Source organism: Sarcophilus harrisii, chromosome 3 (genome assembly GCF_902635505.1).
Source record: "Sarcophilus harrisii chromosome 3, mSarHar1.11, whole genome shotgun sequence".
Lineage (NCBI taxonomy): Eukaryota > Metazoa > Chordata > Mammalia > Dasyuromorphia > Dasyuridae > Sarcophilus > Sarcophilus harrisii.
The window spans coordinates 394,661,635-394,681,056 of record NC_045428.1 but is presented as its reverse complement, the minus strand read 5'-3'; the positions used below and the strand labels follow the sequence as shown (position 1 = coordinate 394,681,056).

The 19,422-nt window shown below is 34.5% G+C and overlaps 1 protein-coding gene across 1 annotated transcript in view; it reads right to left on the bottom strand.

The window, feature by feature from the left end:
- PDE11A (phosphodiesterase 11A) overlaps positions 1 to 19,422 on the bottom strand; it is a 452,396-nt gene that overhangs the window by 160,526 nt on the left and 272,448 nt on the right. Inside the window, exon 10 of the mRNA XM_031960412.1 lies at positions 17,910 to 17,960. Within this exon, the coding sequence (XP_031816272.1) occupies positions 17,910 to 17,960 (51 nt within the window). The remainder of the gene's footprint in view (positions 1 to 17,909; positions 17,961 to 19,422) is intronic.

Sequence of the window (19,422 nt, the reverse complement as noted above, 5' to 3'; positions counted from 1 at the left end):
GCTTTACATCTCTTGTCTCATTCATTAGAACATCTCACCTTTGGAAAGAGGGGATCATAGAAGGTAAAATGAATAATTTTGATTATATAAAATTAAAACCATTTTGCACAAACAAAACCAAGTCAGCTGAAATGAGAGGAAAAGCAAGTAAATGAGAAAATCATTGCAGCAAATTCCTCTGATAAAGAGAAATATATAGGGAAACTGATTCAATTTTTTAAAAATGAGAATCATTAATAGATCATCAGTGGGTATGAGCTGGTACCATCAAGGAAAAAATTCTAAGCTATCAATAATCATATTATTAAAATTGTTAAAGTCAGTAATAATTGAATCAATGAAAACTATGACTGAGATTCTATATCATACCCATTAGACTGTCAAAAGTGACAACAAAAGAAAATGAGAAATTCTGGAAGGGTTGCGGGAAAACATTAATACTTTGCTGATTGAGCCATGAACTGGTTTAGCCATTCTGAATTTTGGAACTATGTCTCACAGATATTAAACTGTGCATATTATATGACCCAGTGATTCCAATTATATAGTAGGTCTATATCCCAAAGAGATCAAGAAAGAAGAAAAGGAACCATATATACAAGGATATTTATAGCAACTCTTTCTGTGATTGCAAAAATTGGAAATTAAAGTAATACCTATCAGGTGGGTAATGATTAAACAAGTTATGGTATATGAATATGATGAAAAATTATTGTGCTATAAGAAAAGATAAAACCAAAATTTTAAAAAAGAAAGTTAAAAATAAACAATACATTTATTTAAAAAAAGATGAAACCTAGGAAGAATTTTATGAACTTATACAGAATTGAAGTGAGGCGGAACTAGGAAAACAATTTATGCAATAATAATCATATTGTTGTTGGATTTTTTTTTTTGAGGCAATTGGGATATAGTGACTTGCCCCGGGTCACACAGCTAGGAAGTGTTAAGTATCTGAGACCAGATTTGAACTCAGGTCCTCCTGCTTTTAGGGCTATCCACAGCACCGGCTAGCTGCCCCATTAATCATATTGTAAAGAACTTTGAAAGACCTTGGAATTTTCACCAATACAAGGATAAAGAACAATTCCAAAGGACTCTTGATGAAACAGGCTTTCTATCTTCTGATAGGGAATAGACTCAGTGTGTAGACTGATAAATATATGTGTATGTATATATATATGTATATGCTTATATTTACAAATATATATGTATATTTATATGTATATGATTTTATATGTGTGTGTGTATTGTATTTGAACACCAATGAGAGAATTCACCTTGCTTGACTTGACTATGCATGTTTCCGAAAGCAGTTTTGCTTTTGTCATTTGTGAGTAAGAGGCAGAAAAAGAGCCGTCTTCACTTTAAAAAATTGAATTTAATTTAAAACAACAAACTCTGGGTTCATGACCCTGAGACTACAATGCAGCTGGCAGACCTAGTAGATGGGAGCAGAGCCAAAGAAGCTACAGAATAGCTAAAGACCAGCAGAGAGCAACAGAGACTGGATAACAAAGATAACAGTTAAAAGAATCATAGATTTAGGTAGGCCATTGAGTCCAATCCTCATTAAACAAGGAGGATACTGAGACCCAGAGCAGTCTTATTAATGATCATATTCAAGAGGTCATAGTTTTAAAGCCGGAAGGGAACTGAGAAGTCATCCAGACCCACCACCTCATTTTATACATGGAAAGAGTAAGAGGAGGGAAAAAGAGAAGGAGCAATAGTATTTATATTGCACTTCAACGTTTGCAAAATGCTTTATAAATATTTATCTCCTTTTATCCATGACAAGCCTTGGAGGTTGGTGCTATTATAATCCCCGTTTGGGGTTGAGTGACTTGCCTAGGGTCACTGAACTTGTATGTGTCTGTGGCTAGATTAGAATGTTGTATAATCTAGTCTCACAGACTTCTTCCCGCTTCCTACCCCCTTGTATCCGGAAGACTTTGCTCAGAGTAAGTTTTCCATCTATTTTTAATTTTTATAAAATTTCTTTTTTTCCACTTAATAGTATTTTATTTTTCCAATTACATGTAAAGATAGATTTCAACATTCATTTCTGTGAGATTTTGAGTTCCAATTTTTTTCTCCCTCTATTTCTTCTCTTCCCCCCTCTCTAAGACAGCAAGCAATCTAATGTTATAGATATATAATTATTTTAAATATATTTCCATATGAGTCATATTGAGAATTTTCACTTGTGGATAGCCTGATTCCAGCTTATTTTTAAATAAAGCCTGGAAGATTTCTTATGGTCTGACTTTTCATGACCCCATGGACCAAACTGTCCACTGGGTTTTCTTGGCAAACATACTAGAGTGGTTTGCCAATTCCTTCTCCAGTAGATTAAGGAAAACAGAGATTAAGTGACTTGCTTAGGATCATTCAGCTAATAAGTATCTGAGGTTTGTTTTAAACTTAGGTGTTCTTGATTTCAGTCCTCAATCTATCTGCTGAATCACCTAGTTGCCTCCATCATGGAAAAATTGATTTTGTGCTAAATAACATGGCTATCCTCACAACTATCTCATTTACATTGCTGGATTTCCCCTCACTTCCCCGCCCCCCCAAAAAATGGCTAGCTATCCTTCATGGTTATTGTGTCATTGAATATGGTTTTGTTTTGGGGTTTTTTTTTTTGTTTCTTGTCTTAGGTAAAATAATCTGGGTAGCTCCATGTAAACATAATGAGGGTCAAAAATGAGTTAGAACACAGTTTTCATTGGTAAGTACATACAATTTATCTGAACTAGATATGCAAAGACACAAGCACAAATTTACCAGTCCAATCCCACTACAAACTGTGACTTAAAGGAATACAGGATCCAGTTGAAGCAATCCAAATGATAGAATAAACAACAGACAAATAGAGCTATATCTATTTGTTAAACTGGAAAAATTCACAAAAATCTCTCCTGGGACATCTCTACTCTGCTACCACCTCAGTGATTTCTATGCCTTTTATATAATTTCTGCTCTTTCACCTAAGTAATACAAAAGAGCCTTGATAACTGAGTTATGGAACACATAGCAATTAAGCGGAAGGAGCCAATATCCTTCCCCTCTTCCTATCACTGTCATTACCTGCCTAAACTATCAGCATTTGCTGGCTAGCAATGTTTTTAACTGATTATATTGTACAGGAGTCAGGAGACCTGGATCAAAACGTTATATCTGAATTCATCAACCCTGTAGCCATTAGCAAGTTATTTAATTTCTATGAACCCAAGCAGCTGTCATTACATCAAAAGGATTTAAAAGTTGGAAGGGACCAGGGAGAACAAATAACTAATTAGCTAACTAATATGGGGAAAGAATGTCCACTACAATATACAGAGCAAGGGGCTATCTAGCTCTCTAGGGTCACGGATAAGTTCTGTACTATCTTAGTGGAGGAAGGTCTAGCACAGTGGTATGTCAGACTCCATGAAATATTGTTAAGTTGTTCAGTAATATCTGAATATTTGTAGCCTCCTTTGAGGTTTTTGTGGCACAGATATTGGTATGGTTTTCCATTCTCTTCTCTAGCTCATTTTATAATTGAGGAAACTGAGGCAAACAGGATTACAGTGACTTGCTCAGGGTCCTAGAGCTAGTAAGTGTCTGAAGTTTGAACTCAGGAAAATAAGTCTTCCTGCTTCTAGGCCCTGCACCACCTCCTTGCCCCCAGTTAAAAGAGGGTCCTTTATATATTGACATACACTATCCTGGCTGGCTTGTTGTAGGTTGACAGCTCAGCCAGTCAGTGACAAGAACAGAGGCATGTTGTAAATCTCTCTCTGTGAATTTACCATAGAAAAAGGTTGGAGCTAGTTATCTGGGAAGGAAAAATAGATCCAATGACTCCAGAAACACTAGAAGAAAACAGTGGATACAACTGAATCCATAGCTGGAAGTTTACTGTAATCCTGGCTATTTCACAAAATAAATTGGCTGGGTGTGGAGGTGGGGAGATGATCAGTTTGACCTTGACCTACCTCAAAGGCAATAAAATCTCTAAATGTGATGCATTCTGCTACTTAATTTTATATATAACATTACCTCACTTAAGATTCATGCTACATATGAAGTTTTGGTGGGAATAGTTGAACCAGCAAGAAAATTTTCCCACTCTTTCTTTTACCATGTGCAAATGAATAAGCCAACTGTGTTGCTAACATATTCCAGGTCACGCACACACAAAAACATTATTACACCTTGAAATTACTTTTAAATTACCTTCTTTAGGGTCTGAGCCATTTTCTGGGAATTGCAGTTCAGCAAATCTTAGCATGGAGCAAGGATGGCACCCAGTGGTCAAATAGAGGCATATCAGATATTTATTTCTCAATGATTTTCCATAGTCTATTTCTTTTGATTGTGTGAGTTCTTTCCCCACCCCCATCCTGTGTTTCCACCAAGAGAAAAGATAGGGCTGAAATTTCAAATCATTTAGGTATTCTTTCAAGCCTAAGTAAGACAAAGCATTTTAAGACTAAACAGAACATCATTTGGTAGACTAAATAGACCATTTGATTGTAGGATAATTTCTTTTTTGCAGGTCAATTTAGAGGGAAGGAGAGAGAAGGGGAACAACTTAAGAAAAAAATTTCATTTAAAAGTTCTTATGAAAATCATGATATTTCAGAGGCAAAGCATACTACTCCCCCCTTACTGGTCTAAGGTGCCACTATATGAAATATTAGACAAATATAAACCTACTCTCACATTTTTCATCTGGTATCTTTTCCAAAATGGTTTCTAGTTCATAAGTCCTCATGACTTAAACATAAGACTTTATCAGTTGACAAGTGCTTTATCATTAAGCAGATATTCTTCATGCCCACATATATGTTATCTTATAAAGTAGGACTGTTCTCTTTCCTTTGAGCTTCCCAGATGACAAGAGATTTCTGTGCAGCTAGATAGCCAGTCAGACTTTGGGAAAGACAAGCAATATGTCAGAATAACAGATCATGCATGCCTCTCGGTGTGAATGATGCAATACCTTCCCAGCCATTACTGTTTTCAATTTTCTTGGTTTCCTTACTTTTCTTAAATCCCACAGTAAGAATTTAATTGGACAGCACAATTACTGATTATGGAAAATTTTTTTTAATAAAAGAGTATCATATATTCATTGCCTTAATGTGTAGACCTTTATCTCTTTTTAAAAAAGCTTTAATGTTATATCCATTCACATACTTTTTTTTCATATTATCAGCAGCTGTCTCTATGAATCAAACTAAAATCAGCTGAAATATCACAAACTTCCTAAGAACAGTGGCTAAATTAAAAGAAATGGTTGAATTAAGAATAAAGTTTTCGTCTTTCAATCTAATGAATCATTGAAGAATTTTCTTGAAGATTAAAATGATTTTTGCATTTAATGATGATCTACATTGGGAAAATGGTTTTTCTTCTACATGAGTACCCCCTTCCAATCAAGTCCTGTTCCTTGCATTTAAGTCGTGATGGGGAGGGATAGAACTGGAGAGGAAAAATAAAAAAGTTTTCCTTGCTAAAGATAGTGTGGAAAAAAAAATGACCTTAGACTTTTTTAAATTTGTAAGAGTAGTAGCATGTAGGTCAGGCTGTAGTCAACTAACATTCAGGCTTATTTAGTGAGTTATCCTACCCTCCCAAATCTAAATTTCAATCTTGGTTAGGGGGCCTTTCTTTGAATATGTCATTAAGTAAGGCAGATATTATTCTGTCAAATATTCAACTTCATAGGAACCAATTTAATCTAATGATAAACTCAAAAATCCACAAGAACCAGAACCAGCTTTGGCATAATTTCTTTATTGACTTGTGACTCTAGTTCTATTCTTCTTAATTGGAGACAAATTTTATTAAGTTATAGAATATTAACACTGAAAGAATTCTTACCCTTGCCCTTGAAGGATGAGAATGAAGAAGGGATGGAGGAAAAGGAAGAGGAAGAGGAAGAATGAGAAGAGGATGATGAAAAAGAGGAGGAGAAAAATAAACAAGAGAAGGAAAAAGAGAAGGAGAATATTTGGATTTGTCAAAGGTAACTACAAATGGTTTAATAATGACTAAAGCCAATGAATTATCTAAGATCCAAAAATGAAATAAAAAACCTATCCATGGAGAACATTCACTTGAACTCAGCAACATCATATTGAAAAAGAAACAATAGTTGTTGAATATTTGTCTATAAAAAATCAAAAGTTTTATGATGACAATTCAGTATGAAGTCAATGTCACCAGCAATTGAAGAACACTAGTATATATGGAAGGAAACAGTGGAAAATTACAATGGTCATTGATAACTATAAAATTTTAGCACTTTCCACAAATCATCAGACATGACCTAATGGTTGAAATGACATCAGAACCTTTTATTCATCTACAGGAAATAATTATTTCATCTATCTGTGTCACTTGTACCTAGACCATTAAATATATAAGAATAATAGCAGAAGCAGTAGTGGTTCAGTAGATAAAAATTTAGGAGTCATTAAGGCCCAAACTCAGATTCTACCTCAAATATCTGTGTGATCCTGAGAAAGTCATTTAACCTCTCAACCTCAGTTTTCCTAAGAGCTTCCAAGGCTCTTGCTGAACCCAATGCCATATTGAAAGAGGAACAGTATTTATTTTACTAGTATATAAATTTATGGCATGGATATTAATATTTAAATGTTTAAAATATAAAATGAGCAGTACAGTCCACAAATACCTCATGAGTTAGTGGAATTTAATTATCAAGGCCATTATCATGCTATAAACTAGATCATCTTTGATCACAGCAGAAGTAACCTCATATAGTTCTCAATTGAAAGGCTAAATGATAGAAGATAATAATATAGTGTGAGGATGTCCTTCCAGTGATTTAAAGTGTCAGATTGTCAGTTCACAGAAACACTGTCTGCTCTGTCCACCACATGCAAGAATGGGTATAAAATTACAGTTGCAGATAATTGGTATACTAATCTCATTTTCTTATGTTATCATAACTGGCACCTCCAGGTTATTAAACCCATTTAAATCAGTCTTCTTCACATAGATCTGTCATATTATCTTTGTTTATATTGGGTAAGAGGCATATATATGGTCATTAAAACCTGCATAAATTTCCCATTGATGCCTTAATTCAACTTCATGGAAGACAGTGATTTTTCAATGAGGGTAGCATTTAATATTCATTTTGTGCTCTCCATTTTTGGGTTGATCCTGCCTGATCCAAGAAGAGCAAGCAAATAAATTAATAAAAGCAACATTATTTATATTAGAATCTAAATCTAATTCTTCAAAAAGTGGGTAATTCTTAACTTGAAATGAATGGATGATTTTCCTACATAAAGTATTCCCTACAAATATTGTAATAGAACTATTCAAAAATATTTCAGTCTGTGGGAATATGTAAGAATTAACCACCATTAGTGATTTCAAGGCCCGGGCCAAATCATATTTCCTCTTCTTGGAAGTAAACGAATTTACAAAATGTAGAATATATAGGCTATATGTGAAAATGGGGAAAGTCAGTCCTCTATTCCTTGTTTGTGAGCCTGATACCAGGGGCACCAACTCTCTGGTACTTGTAATTATCTCCTTAAAACAAAAGCAGTCTTATTAATGATCATATTCAGGAGGTCATAGTTTTAAAGCTGGAAGGGAACTAAGAAGTCATCCAGACCCACCACCTCATTTTATACATGAAGTAACTGAAACCTATAGACATCAAGTGACTTATCCTATATCAAACAGAAGCAGGACTCTGATCACAAAAATAATGGTCTTTTCATTATACCAAGTTGTTTCTTAGATCAGGTATCTCCCTCCCCTGCTCCCCAGTATATACCTACAAAAATTGCCTAGGGATAGCTTTATTTCACATTCATATTATTATTAATATTCTTGCTTTGGATATATGCTAGCTGTTTGACCCCAGGCAAGTCACTTAACCTCCAAGGGCATGCTGGTGACAAAGATTTTAAGTTGCAGAGGAGGTACTAGTCAGCAGTGCTAGAGCTAGTAGGTTCAGTAAAATCTCTATCCCTATCCCTATCAATAGTAATTCACACAGCTGGAATATGGGCTATGAGATCCATTCAATGCTTAAGACAATCTCTAAGACATAAGTTGACTTTACAACAATTTTAAGGTTGGCAGATTCATATCAAACCTTTAATATTAAAAATACTAACTCATTATATTTTGTAGTAAGGTTTTCAAAGCACTTAACTGCAAAACATCTCTACCTTGTGGCTTGTCCAGTTTCCTTCACATACGAGCTAAAATCCTACCTTTTACAGGAATCCTTCCATGATCCTATTTAATTCTAGTGCCTTCCTTCTGTTCTTCATTTTCAATTTATCCTATGTATAGGATATACACATATGTTTTTCCTCCATTAGAGTGTGAGCTCCATTGAGAAAAGCAACAATCTTCTGCCTTTCTTTGTATCACCAGTCTTTAGTACAGTGTCTGACATGTAGTAATAACTTAATAAACATTTGTTGACTGGCTGACAGCAACTCTGTGGGTAATGCAAATATAATAAGTGACCCTAAATAAAAACTAATAATTCTGGATGAGTGCTCTCCCTGCTTGCTTCTTGCTACCACAATGTAACAAAATCATTGAATTTTAAAGATAGAAGGGACCTTAGCAGCATTCTAAGTCAATCCATAACCAGAAAACAATACCTAATATGACATACCCAACAGTAATCCAATATTTGTTAGAAGAATTCCAATGAAGCAAAACATACTATTTCCTGAGACAATTTATTGTACTTTGGGATAGCTAAAATTATTAGGAATTTTCTCTTACATGATTTCTAATTTGCTTTGTAATTTCTATCCATTGCTCTAATTCTATACTCTGGGACCAAGAAGAACAAATCTAATCCTTTTTTCATAAGACAGCTTTTCAAGTTGAAGACAGCAACACATCTTCCAAGCGTCTTCTCCAGTTTAAAATGTCTCTAGTTCCTTCAGCAGATTCTCATAAGACCCACCATTGTTCTGGTTGTCCTCTATTTTATCAATGTCTTTCTAAAAATCTGGTATCTTACAACTAATGAGGTGTTATTCAGTATGAATATTTACACATCAGAAATGGACAAATACTACAAACCAGTGCTTGGTTTATTGTTTTATTGTCTAGATTTAAGATGGTTATGGAGAAAATATCAACAAAAATTAAACTTCAAAGTATGTTGATTGTTCACTTCCACTCTTTGGAGAGTCACTTCTTAAACTTTTACCTGAACACCCTTGATTAGAACTGTCTAGCTCCCTGGAGGGCCAGAGTCAGGATAAATCAAAGTCCTTGATCTTTAGGGGGGAAATGAAAGAGGCAGGCAAGCTGCCATGTGGTTTGCCAAAGATGTATCCTAGATTCTAGAGTCTGAAGTCTCCAGCCTCTCTCCTCCTTGTCCTGCTGCCAAGTGACTCTTACTTCTCTCCCTCCACTCTCCAATCCTTGCCTTACGATTATCTTCCTACCATGTTGGCAATGAGCCATTTATGACTACTCTTTGTTCAACTGTTCATCTAGTTCCAAATCCACCCAATTATACTTTTATCTTACCCGGAGATGTTAAAGACATGATTTATGGACTATTATATTTCTGAGTATAGGCCAAAATATGATAAAGAAATATTTAACAAAATGAATGAAAACCTAATAAAACATATATTATAGTAATATGTGACTTTCTTTAAGTCAAAGTAAATTTCAGGGCTATATGCTTGATTTAGTGGCCCCTGTTTCTATTTGTGTTTAGCATGTTCAATCTAATCTACTTCTCTCCACCCTTTCTATGAAAATGGGATAAGATAGCAAATGTTTTGTAATTATCTCCTAGGTAATGGATGTTTATAGCATTTGTCTTACCTATTGGTTTAAAAGTTCTACCAAAAAAGTCTGCAATAATGTATTATAAATGAAACCATTCTATCTCTTTATGATCCTCATTTCATTTCCTAGATCTCTCCATCAATCTATCAATGAAAAAGCCTTATTAAATGACTACTATGTGCCCAGTATTATACAAAGGACTAGAGATACAAAGACAAAACTTAAAAAATTCAGGCCATTAAAGAGTTTGTGTTCTATACAACAAAACAACATGAATTCAGATAAGCAAATATAAAATACATGTAAGATAATTTCAGGGCACTTGTAGCTTAGGAAATCCACAAAGACCTTATGTTAGAGGTGGCATTTTAACTGAGCTTTGAACAGAACTAAATATTCTAAGAGCAAGAGCTGAAAAGGAGTTACATTATAGCACTGAGAATAATCAGAGCAAGTGCAGATAGATGGAGAAAAGAATGTTATCTTGAAGGGATGTTGTCTATAATAAGCAGACCAATTTGATTAGAACATTTAGTGCATGAAGGGAAATAATAGGCATAAAGTTTGAAAAAGAAATAGTCTAGGAAAGGCTTTAAATGTCAAATACATGAGTTTGTATTTTATCCTAGAAGCAATAGGAAACCACCCAAACTCTGAACCAGGTAGTGCCATAGTTGGACTTGTGCTTTGGGAACATCACTTTGGCAGTTTTGTGAAAGCAGTATTGGAGGCTATTACCAGTTGGGAGGTTGTTATAATAGTCCAGAAGGGAGGTTCTGATGGTCTGCACTATGGTGATGGCCTATGTAAGTGAAGATAAGGAAGTAGATGTGAGGGATGCTGTGGTACCTTTACGTGATGCTTAGCGGTTTGGGTGCTGGACCTGAAGTCAAGAAGAATTACTAGCTATGTCATTCTTGGCAAGTGACTTGACCTCGGTTTGCCCATTTCCTCATCTATAAAATGCGCCTAATAATAGCACCAGTTTCCCAGGGTTGTTGTGAAGATCAAAAGAGATAATGATTGTACAGTGTTTAGTATAGTGCTTAGCACATGGTAAGCTCTATATAAATATAATTATTATTATGCCATAAATACTAACTAGTTTTGTGATCCTGGGCAAATCAACTAACTTCTTTCAGCCTCAGTTTCCCCAAGTATAAAAAGGATAATATCAGCTTACCTCTCATTGATATAAGGAAAAAAATGTGATAATGTTTGCAAAGAATTCTGAGAATCCTAAGTTTACATATTATTACATATTATTAACATTATCTTTATTAATAATTGTGAAGATAGATAATGCTGGGATATGTGAGTTTGGGATGCCTAGAAAATATCAAATGAGAAAAGTCTAGCAGACATTTGGTGATAGAAAATTGGTATTCAAGAAAGAGAAACAGTAGGGATCTCTATTATCTTCCTTCAAAACTCAAACTCCCTTTTTAACTTCTCTATTCTTGTAAAGAGTGTTCCATATCCTTCCCACTTTCTATATTTTAAAATGTAAGAGCTATCTTCTATTCTTCATTCTTCCCTTACCCTTTAAATCCAATCTTTTTCAAAGAATTGTTGACTCTATCTTCATAATAATTAATAACAATAATGATAATAGCTAATATTTATATATCAATTTAGGATTTTTAAAACATCAGACTTTTTTCCTGAACTGAGGCCAAGAGAAGTTAGTTGAGATCATAACTAAATCCAATGAAGCTGGTGAGATCACCAAAAGGGGGAAATAAGATGAGAGAAGAAGAGGTCCCAGGATAGTTTTTGAAGTAAAAAAAAAATCTACATTTAGGGGGAGAGATAGATGTATGATGATTGAACAAAGGAGAGAGTCAGTGAAAACTTGTGAAAATTTCTTTAATAAGATGGTCCAGAATTTTGCCAGGATTCAAAGTTAAGCTCACTGCTCTGTAGTTGGCAGATTCTATTTCTATTCCTTCCTTGAAAAATGGCATAATGTTTTCCTTTTTCTATTCTTTTATGATCTTTCAGATATCATTGATGACAGTGGTTCAAAAATCCCATCCATCATTTCTTTCAGTACCTGAAAATGCAATTCACTTGAGTTGGGCAACTTTAATTCATCAAAGACATCAATGTATTCGCCTACTATCTATTTATCTTTGGCATCAGCTCCCTTTTTGCCATTCTGTTCTGTACCTTTCAGTTCAAAGTTCATTTTCTTTGGTAGAGAAAACAGAAGCAAAATAATAATTTGTATAGGGCCACAGACAGTGGGGGAACTCTGAGTGAGGTATAAGATCCCTCAGCCCAGAGGGAACTTGCTAACAATGGTGGCAAACTACATACAATAGTAAGTTCTTTATGTGGTCCCACATGCGCACTATATACTTAGCACATGCCCAGTGTTGTTTTGGTTATATAAGGGTATGAGAGTATATAAGGGGAAAGAACTTGGAATAAACTCCATATTTTCACCATTCTCAGGAGTCCTGCCTCATCACTTCTCCAGTAAGATGATATATTTTAACCATTCTAGCATGGGGACTCTAAAAAGCATAGTATGTTTTGTCACCCCAACTTGGGGGCTCTAGAAAGCAGGATATTTTAATCACCCCGGTGTAGGGGCTCTAGAAAGCATGGTACATTTTGTTACCCCAATTTGGGGGCTCTAGAAAGTACAGTACATTTTGTCACCCCAACTTGGGGGCTCTAGAAAGCAGGACCCAACAATAATTGTATAGCTTTGTGTTCTCCTTGTCATCAGTTATCATTGCCTTATTTACCCCAAGCAGTGATCCCACTGTTTCTTCTTTCTCTTAATATAGTTATAGAAAAGAAAGAGATAGAGATATTACTCTTTTTGTTGTCCAAATCAAAGTTTTCCATTTACATACAATGGGTTCAAACTTGGGGCCAAGTTTCTCAAATTATTCTATTTGAGTATGTTGCTTTGGTAGTTTTTTGGAAGTAGGATTGGGGAGGGGAGGTTTTAGAAAGGGAGACAAGTTAGGAAGCTATTATAATAGTCCAGGAGGTAAGTGCTGATGGTTTCTATGGTGGTCTCTGTAAGTGAAGATAGAGATACATGGGAGGGATGCTGGCCTTGGCCAGGGTTTCTCTGAGAAGATGAGAAATTGCCTTGTTTCAAAGTTACTATGAAAAATAAAAATAAAAAGTGAAAAGGGCCTTTATTGCCGTGCAAAAATTCAGACTAACCATAGAGCAAATCTAAGGCAAACTTTACTTAACCAAATAAGAAATAGAGGCAGTTAGATGGTGCAGTGGATGGAGCACCAAAATGAGGAAAACCTGAGTTCAAATCCAGCCTCAGACACCTAATACTTACTAACTGTGTGACACTGGGCAAATCACTTAACTCCAATTGCCTCACAAAGAAGAAAAGAAAAGAAAAAAGAAATGTAAAATACAATGCATTTACATCCAAGCATATAAATTATCTAGACAAGAAGTGTCAAACATTAGTAGATGGCAATACTCCAAAGTATGGAAACCAGATTAAAATGCAATTGGAAAATATTTAACAAAAATAAATAAAAATAGAATGGAATATAGAATGTTAATATGTGGTTTTCTAAATTAATGTGTGTCTTTCAGGTATGCTTTGGTGACCTTCAATTTCTATTTGAATTTGACACCTCTCCTTTCCTTTATGTTTAGCTTGTTCTGTGCAAGGGAACTAATAATATAGTCCTCCAGACTTAGTCTTTTCCCAGAATTGAGCTACACATTCTATCTCTCCCACCAAAGGGAAAGCATCTATCTATATTATATCAAAATCATGTTGTAAGTTCTACATCCTTAAGGAACTAATACAATCCTTGAAATTAATACTACTACTCTGAGATTGAGTAAACAGCCTTGAAGAAGAAAACACTTAAGAGTTACTCACTAGACAATCAAGCCTTTTTCCTGGACCCTCAGACTTTAAACATAACTTACCATACAAATGAAGCAAAATCCAGGTTTGCTCTGTTACATCATGGTTCTGTTCCTGGGCAATTTTTAGCTTTAGCTTTTACTTGGTCTAGATTTTTTTTCATTTTTGGAATCTCCTATCTGAGGCGGGCTTTGAACTAAAGCTCTCCTGAGTCCAAGGCCAGTGCTCTGTCCACTGTATCACCTAGCTGCCCCGCTTGTCCGTTATTTCTAGAATTGTTGGGTTCCATACTTTTTTTCTGGGACCATACATTATTTCTCTGGAGGGGACACAGAATTGCTAGTGCTTCCATCCAGAGAATGAGAACCTGTTGGTGTCAGACCACCTTCTCTCTGGCTATCTTAGTTTTGGTTCTTCCTCCTTCCTTCAATGTATATCCAATTAGCTCCCCACTTTTAAATTTCAAATCCAAAGGAAACTGAAACTACCTAGCCTGTTCATGGCAAGGCAAATTTATATTGTATCAATATGATATCATAAATGCCAGAAAAAGATGCCTCCTATCTTTTAACCTTTTTAATGAGGAGTAAACTTTACCAATGGAATTCCACTTTATTAAAGAAAGATTCAGGAAAATATTAAAAGGTTTCTCATCACACCTATGCAAATAATTATTATTTCTATTTTAAGAATGAAGAAACTGAGGCTGCAAGAAGGTGATTAACCTATTTAAGATCTCAAAACTATTAAGTATCTGAGCTGGCATTTTAACCCAGGTCTGTAGACACTAATTCTAATACTCCATCTACTTTACTACACTGACTCTCATTACCATAAAACATTCTGCATATTCTCTACTTGGCAAAGAAATTGAGGTACATTAGTGTAAGCATAAATCTTCTACATATAGTTGGTCAAATCAAAGCATTTATTTACCATAATCCATTAACAATATTCTGGAACTACTTGTGTAAATGTTCAGGCAGAGAATGATGCTTTTGACTTTCCTTTATCAATATTATTTTAAAGCCATATGTATTTTGGTCTTATTGTTATGGTTATAATAGGTATCAACTATTTTGCCAGAATATTTTATTTACTTTTTATATCAAGAAAAAAGTTGTAAGATTATAATTATTCAATATATCTCAATTACATTATTATGAGATAGCAGTTCTCTTCTTTCAGAATAAAACCTGATCTTAATAATATTTTAAAAAATAACTTATTGTTCTAAAACTTAAATACCTCACATTTTGGAAAATAAAATCTAATACTAAAAAAACCTCGGCAAATCCAACAATCAAGGGATGTAAACCAAGGCATAAGAGACAATATTTTGTTATAGAACAGACAGCTGGGAACTATGATTTCCTCACATTCCACAAAATGTCCCTCATTAGTCTTTCCTCAGCTTTGCTATCTGTTTTCATTTTCTTTATGTTGTATTTATCATTAATAAAATCATAACACCTCATTTGTCTGGTGTCATGGGGAAGTGAGTGAGGGAATCCATAGAAGTGGATTTCCTAAGTAAATTAATTTATTTTTTGCTTTGAAAAATGTCAGTTTTCTTTTTACATTAACTGTCTTACATACAAATCTTTTTTTTTTAAATATAGTATATTCCAAAAGAGCATATCAAACACAATTGATAATTTCTTAATTAGTTGATTAGTTCTAAAAACATTTAAACACTTATGTATCAGGAATTATGTAAGACAAACAAAAATTAAACAGTCCTGGTTCTCATGAAGTTTACATTCTATTATGGGATTATAAAATGTATACACAAAAGTAAATACGAAATGTATATAGAATAAACACATAGTTATTCAGAGAGCCTTAGCAACTGGGTGCTGGGATTGAGAAACATTTGAAGGAAAGTAGTGATTCTAAGACAGGATCATTATTGTGAAAACATTTCTACTAGGCTATAATTCAGTGGTGCCCTTTGGAGGCATTTCCTATGGCATGTGAACAGCTAGATGGTGCAGTGGATAGAGTGTTGGGCTTAGAGTCAGGAAGATCTTATTTCAACTTCAGACACTTAATATTTGTGTCACTCTGGATAAGTCATTTAGTTTTATTTGTCTCAGTTTCCTCATCTGTATAATAAGCTGGATAACATTGAACAGTGATTACACAATAACCTAAGGTAGTTTGGGATGTTTATATCTAATTCTTAAAATCTCAAATCTTCTGTATTTCTACAGGTTCTCTGTCTTCTCTCTGCCATTGTCACATTTTTGGTTGCTGCTCTTATTATTTGAAGTAATTACTTGAGTAAGGATGGGAAAGTGATTCTACCTTTATTCTAGTCTGAAGTGCCTTACAGACAGTTATTTGCAATTCAGAGTTCTTTTTCTTCTTACTTTAAGGACTTCAGACATTTTTCAAATGGTTATGGTTATTGGAAGTATGATCTTTATTTCACTCCACTAATTCTCACCTTTTTTTCTCTTCTTGATAATTAAAAGATCATATTTACTGCTCTACTTGCATATTGATCTTTCTAAAGCCTGGTTTTCTCTGTCAGTAAAATGGGTGTGATTATGATAAACATATTAAGGCCCAAATATGACACCTTTTTGTAGAGTAGAATTAGGTATATAATATCTTGGATCCATCTGAAGCGGCCTTAGTTCCGTTTTGTAAAAAGATGTTTCCATCTTTTTACAGAATGGACTGATTAGAAAGTTACTACAAAGGTCTATTGTAACAACATAAGCAATCTGGTGTAATAAAAGTAGCAAGTTAATGTTAAAAATTCCAAAGTAACAATGTCACAACCGGAGTCTTCATTTTTTTTTTTTTACAAATGAGCCATATCTATCAATTTACAGGATATTTTATTATTTTCATATTGTAAAAAAAATAAGAACTTAGGGGAGGGTATATTCTTTCTTTTCATTTTTCACTAGGGTGAAAACATATTTTGTGATTTCTCTCTTACCTAATTTTGTTATTGCTGTTATTGTGGTTTTCCCACTAAAGTTTCCTTCTGCTTAAGAAACAACTGACATTTACCTAGAAGTTCCCTATACTTCTACAGGTACTTAGAAATAGTGTCACAAAAATCCTTTAGTCATTAGCTTCTCCCATACTCCCAAGTACTTCAACCATTGCAGAAAACTCACTTTTGAGTAACAGAAAGGAAAGGAGCAATAAATGCAAGCCACTTTGACACCACTGACTTTCTGAGAATAGTGTGAATAGTGAAGGTATCACAAGAATAATTAAATTTTGTCCCTCCCAAGAACTCAATACCACCCCCCAGAAAGGGTGTCTTCTGATTCTTACTCAAGTACTAAAATCCACCTCCTAAACATCCTTCTTTGTTGTTCAGCTGTGTTCTATTCTTTGTGATCCTGGGGAATCATACTGTTGATGAGGTTTTCTTGGCAAAGATACTAAAGTGGTTTGTCATGTCCTTCTCTGGTAGATTAAGGCAAACAGGGTTAGGTGACTTGGCCAGGGTCACATAGCTAGTAACTGTCTGAGCTTGGATCTGAATTAAGTCTCCTTGGCTTCAGGCCTAGCACTCTATCCACTGTGCCAAATGGATAGCTGCCTCCTAAATTTTCTTCAAGTTACTTTCTATATACTTTGTTTCTGCTTGTGTGTATATATGTATAAATATTTGTAAATAAATATGTGCATAAACAAACATATTTGTAAATATATATCCCATATATTTGTATATAAATATATATTTAATGCAAGCACATGTATATATAAATGTACACGCATAGGTGTAAATCAAACTACAGGTATATTTATAAATATATTTACATATGTATGTAAAATATATATATATATATATAGTTTATACACACACACATATATCTGTTTTTTTCAATTATTTCTGTCAGTCTCTAGATTAGAGACTGTCTAGCTTTTGTTGTCTTCCCAGTACCTACCACAATTTCTGACATTTCAAAATCCTTGTTAACTGATAAGCGGTTGATTGAATAACCACTTCCCCTTGTCAAGGGGAGCAGAATACAATTGAATTACATAAAAAAGTCTGTTTTATAAATACATTTCTTCTAATTTCAGGCTTGTCCTTCTCTTCAACACTGAAAATCTAAGATTAATATCTGAGAGATATCTTACCACAAAGAAAGGAGTAAAAATGGGAGCAAATGGAGAAGGAAGCATGGATTAGGTATATGTCAGTTTCGGGTTTTAATCTTAAATTCCTTACCTTAAATTTGTCCACTTCGGCTTTTGAACATGTTGCATGATAAGACAGCACCTAAACCAGAAAAAAAAAGACTCAATAACTAGAAATGGTGACATTTTATTAAATTCATTGGCTTAAAAAATGACTTGATTCATATTTATCACCCCAATATGACAGTGAATCATAATTTAAAAAAATTTCTGGTTGCAACTGTGCAAAAGACTACCATCTATATAATTACAATGGGACTCGTTTATAACAATGGACAGGATTACTATATACCTTAAAAACTAAATGTGCTATATCAAATTTTTCTTCCCTACATTTCAATTTTATTTGAGGTAGAGGGAGACATATGATAAATGTAAATCAATTTACTAATCTGTGTTCTTCCATAGTAAGATTTGATACAGTATCATACTAGGGAGCCAAATTATACATGGCCTTAAAAAGCATTTTTATAAAGAGTTTTTACTTTATTCTAGAGACAATAGGGAGCTGCTGCAATTTATTGAGTAGAGCAGAATCTGATCTATGCTTTAAGAAAACTTTTTTAAAAGCTCATGCTAAATGAATTGGAATGAGAAGAGAGGAGGTAGGGGAACCAATTAGCAGGCAACTGTGAGTAGTCTAGTGAGAAATCTAGACAAGAGGTGATAAAAAGAACATGGTGATGATTGTTAATAGAGAGAAGAGGATTATGGACAGGTGTTATGGAAATAAAAATAGCAAGATTTGGCAATTAGTTGGATCATATGGATGAGAGCAGTGAGGAATGTCTCTTGATGAAAGGTTGCTAGGTGCCAGGTATCTTTGTAGAGTGTACCATTTTATGCTGCTCCCTTATAGCCAGACTTCACAGGTGACTGGTGTGATAGCACCTTGTGCCTTCTGACTCCTGCAGGTGCAGCAGTACCCCTGAAGAAAAGACTGCATGGGCTAGACCAGGAGCCTTCTACTTGCCTCACAGTAACCACCTTTATCTGTCCTGGCAAATTCCATCTCTTGCTACAAATCTTTCAACTTGGATGTGGAAAAACTCAGTCACAAAGAAGAGCAACTCTCCTTTTGACTTCAGCTCTCCTAGATCATGATTCATCTATCCTTTGAGGTTAAAGATATGATGTTCTGCACTCAGTGAACATTCTTATACCTCTTCATTAACTTCACATCCCAGTAACTTTGAACTTTTTGTATATTAACTCTAAACTCTTTACTACTCAATTCCTCATTTCTATCCTCTCAACCTTCCTACTCCAAAGTTTCAATTTAGCTGCATCCATCTCTTCACTATTCCTTCTGGGATGCCTGTTTCACAGGCAACAAACTTTCTCTCATTTTAAATCTTTTCTTCTCCCACTCCTTCTATTTACTACCTTTTGCTGAAATCTGCCTTCTCCATGATGACACAACTTTCCTAGCTACCCTGGTCAGTATTGGTTGTACCTTTACTCATTCTTCTTGCCCCTTGCCCCTCACTGTCATTTCCATTTTCTCCCCCTTCTTTAATCTCTCAATAATACCCCTTCTTCTG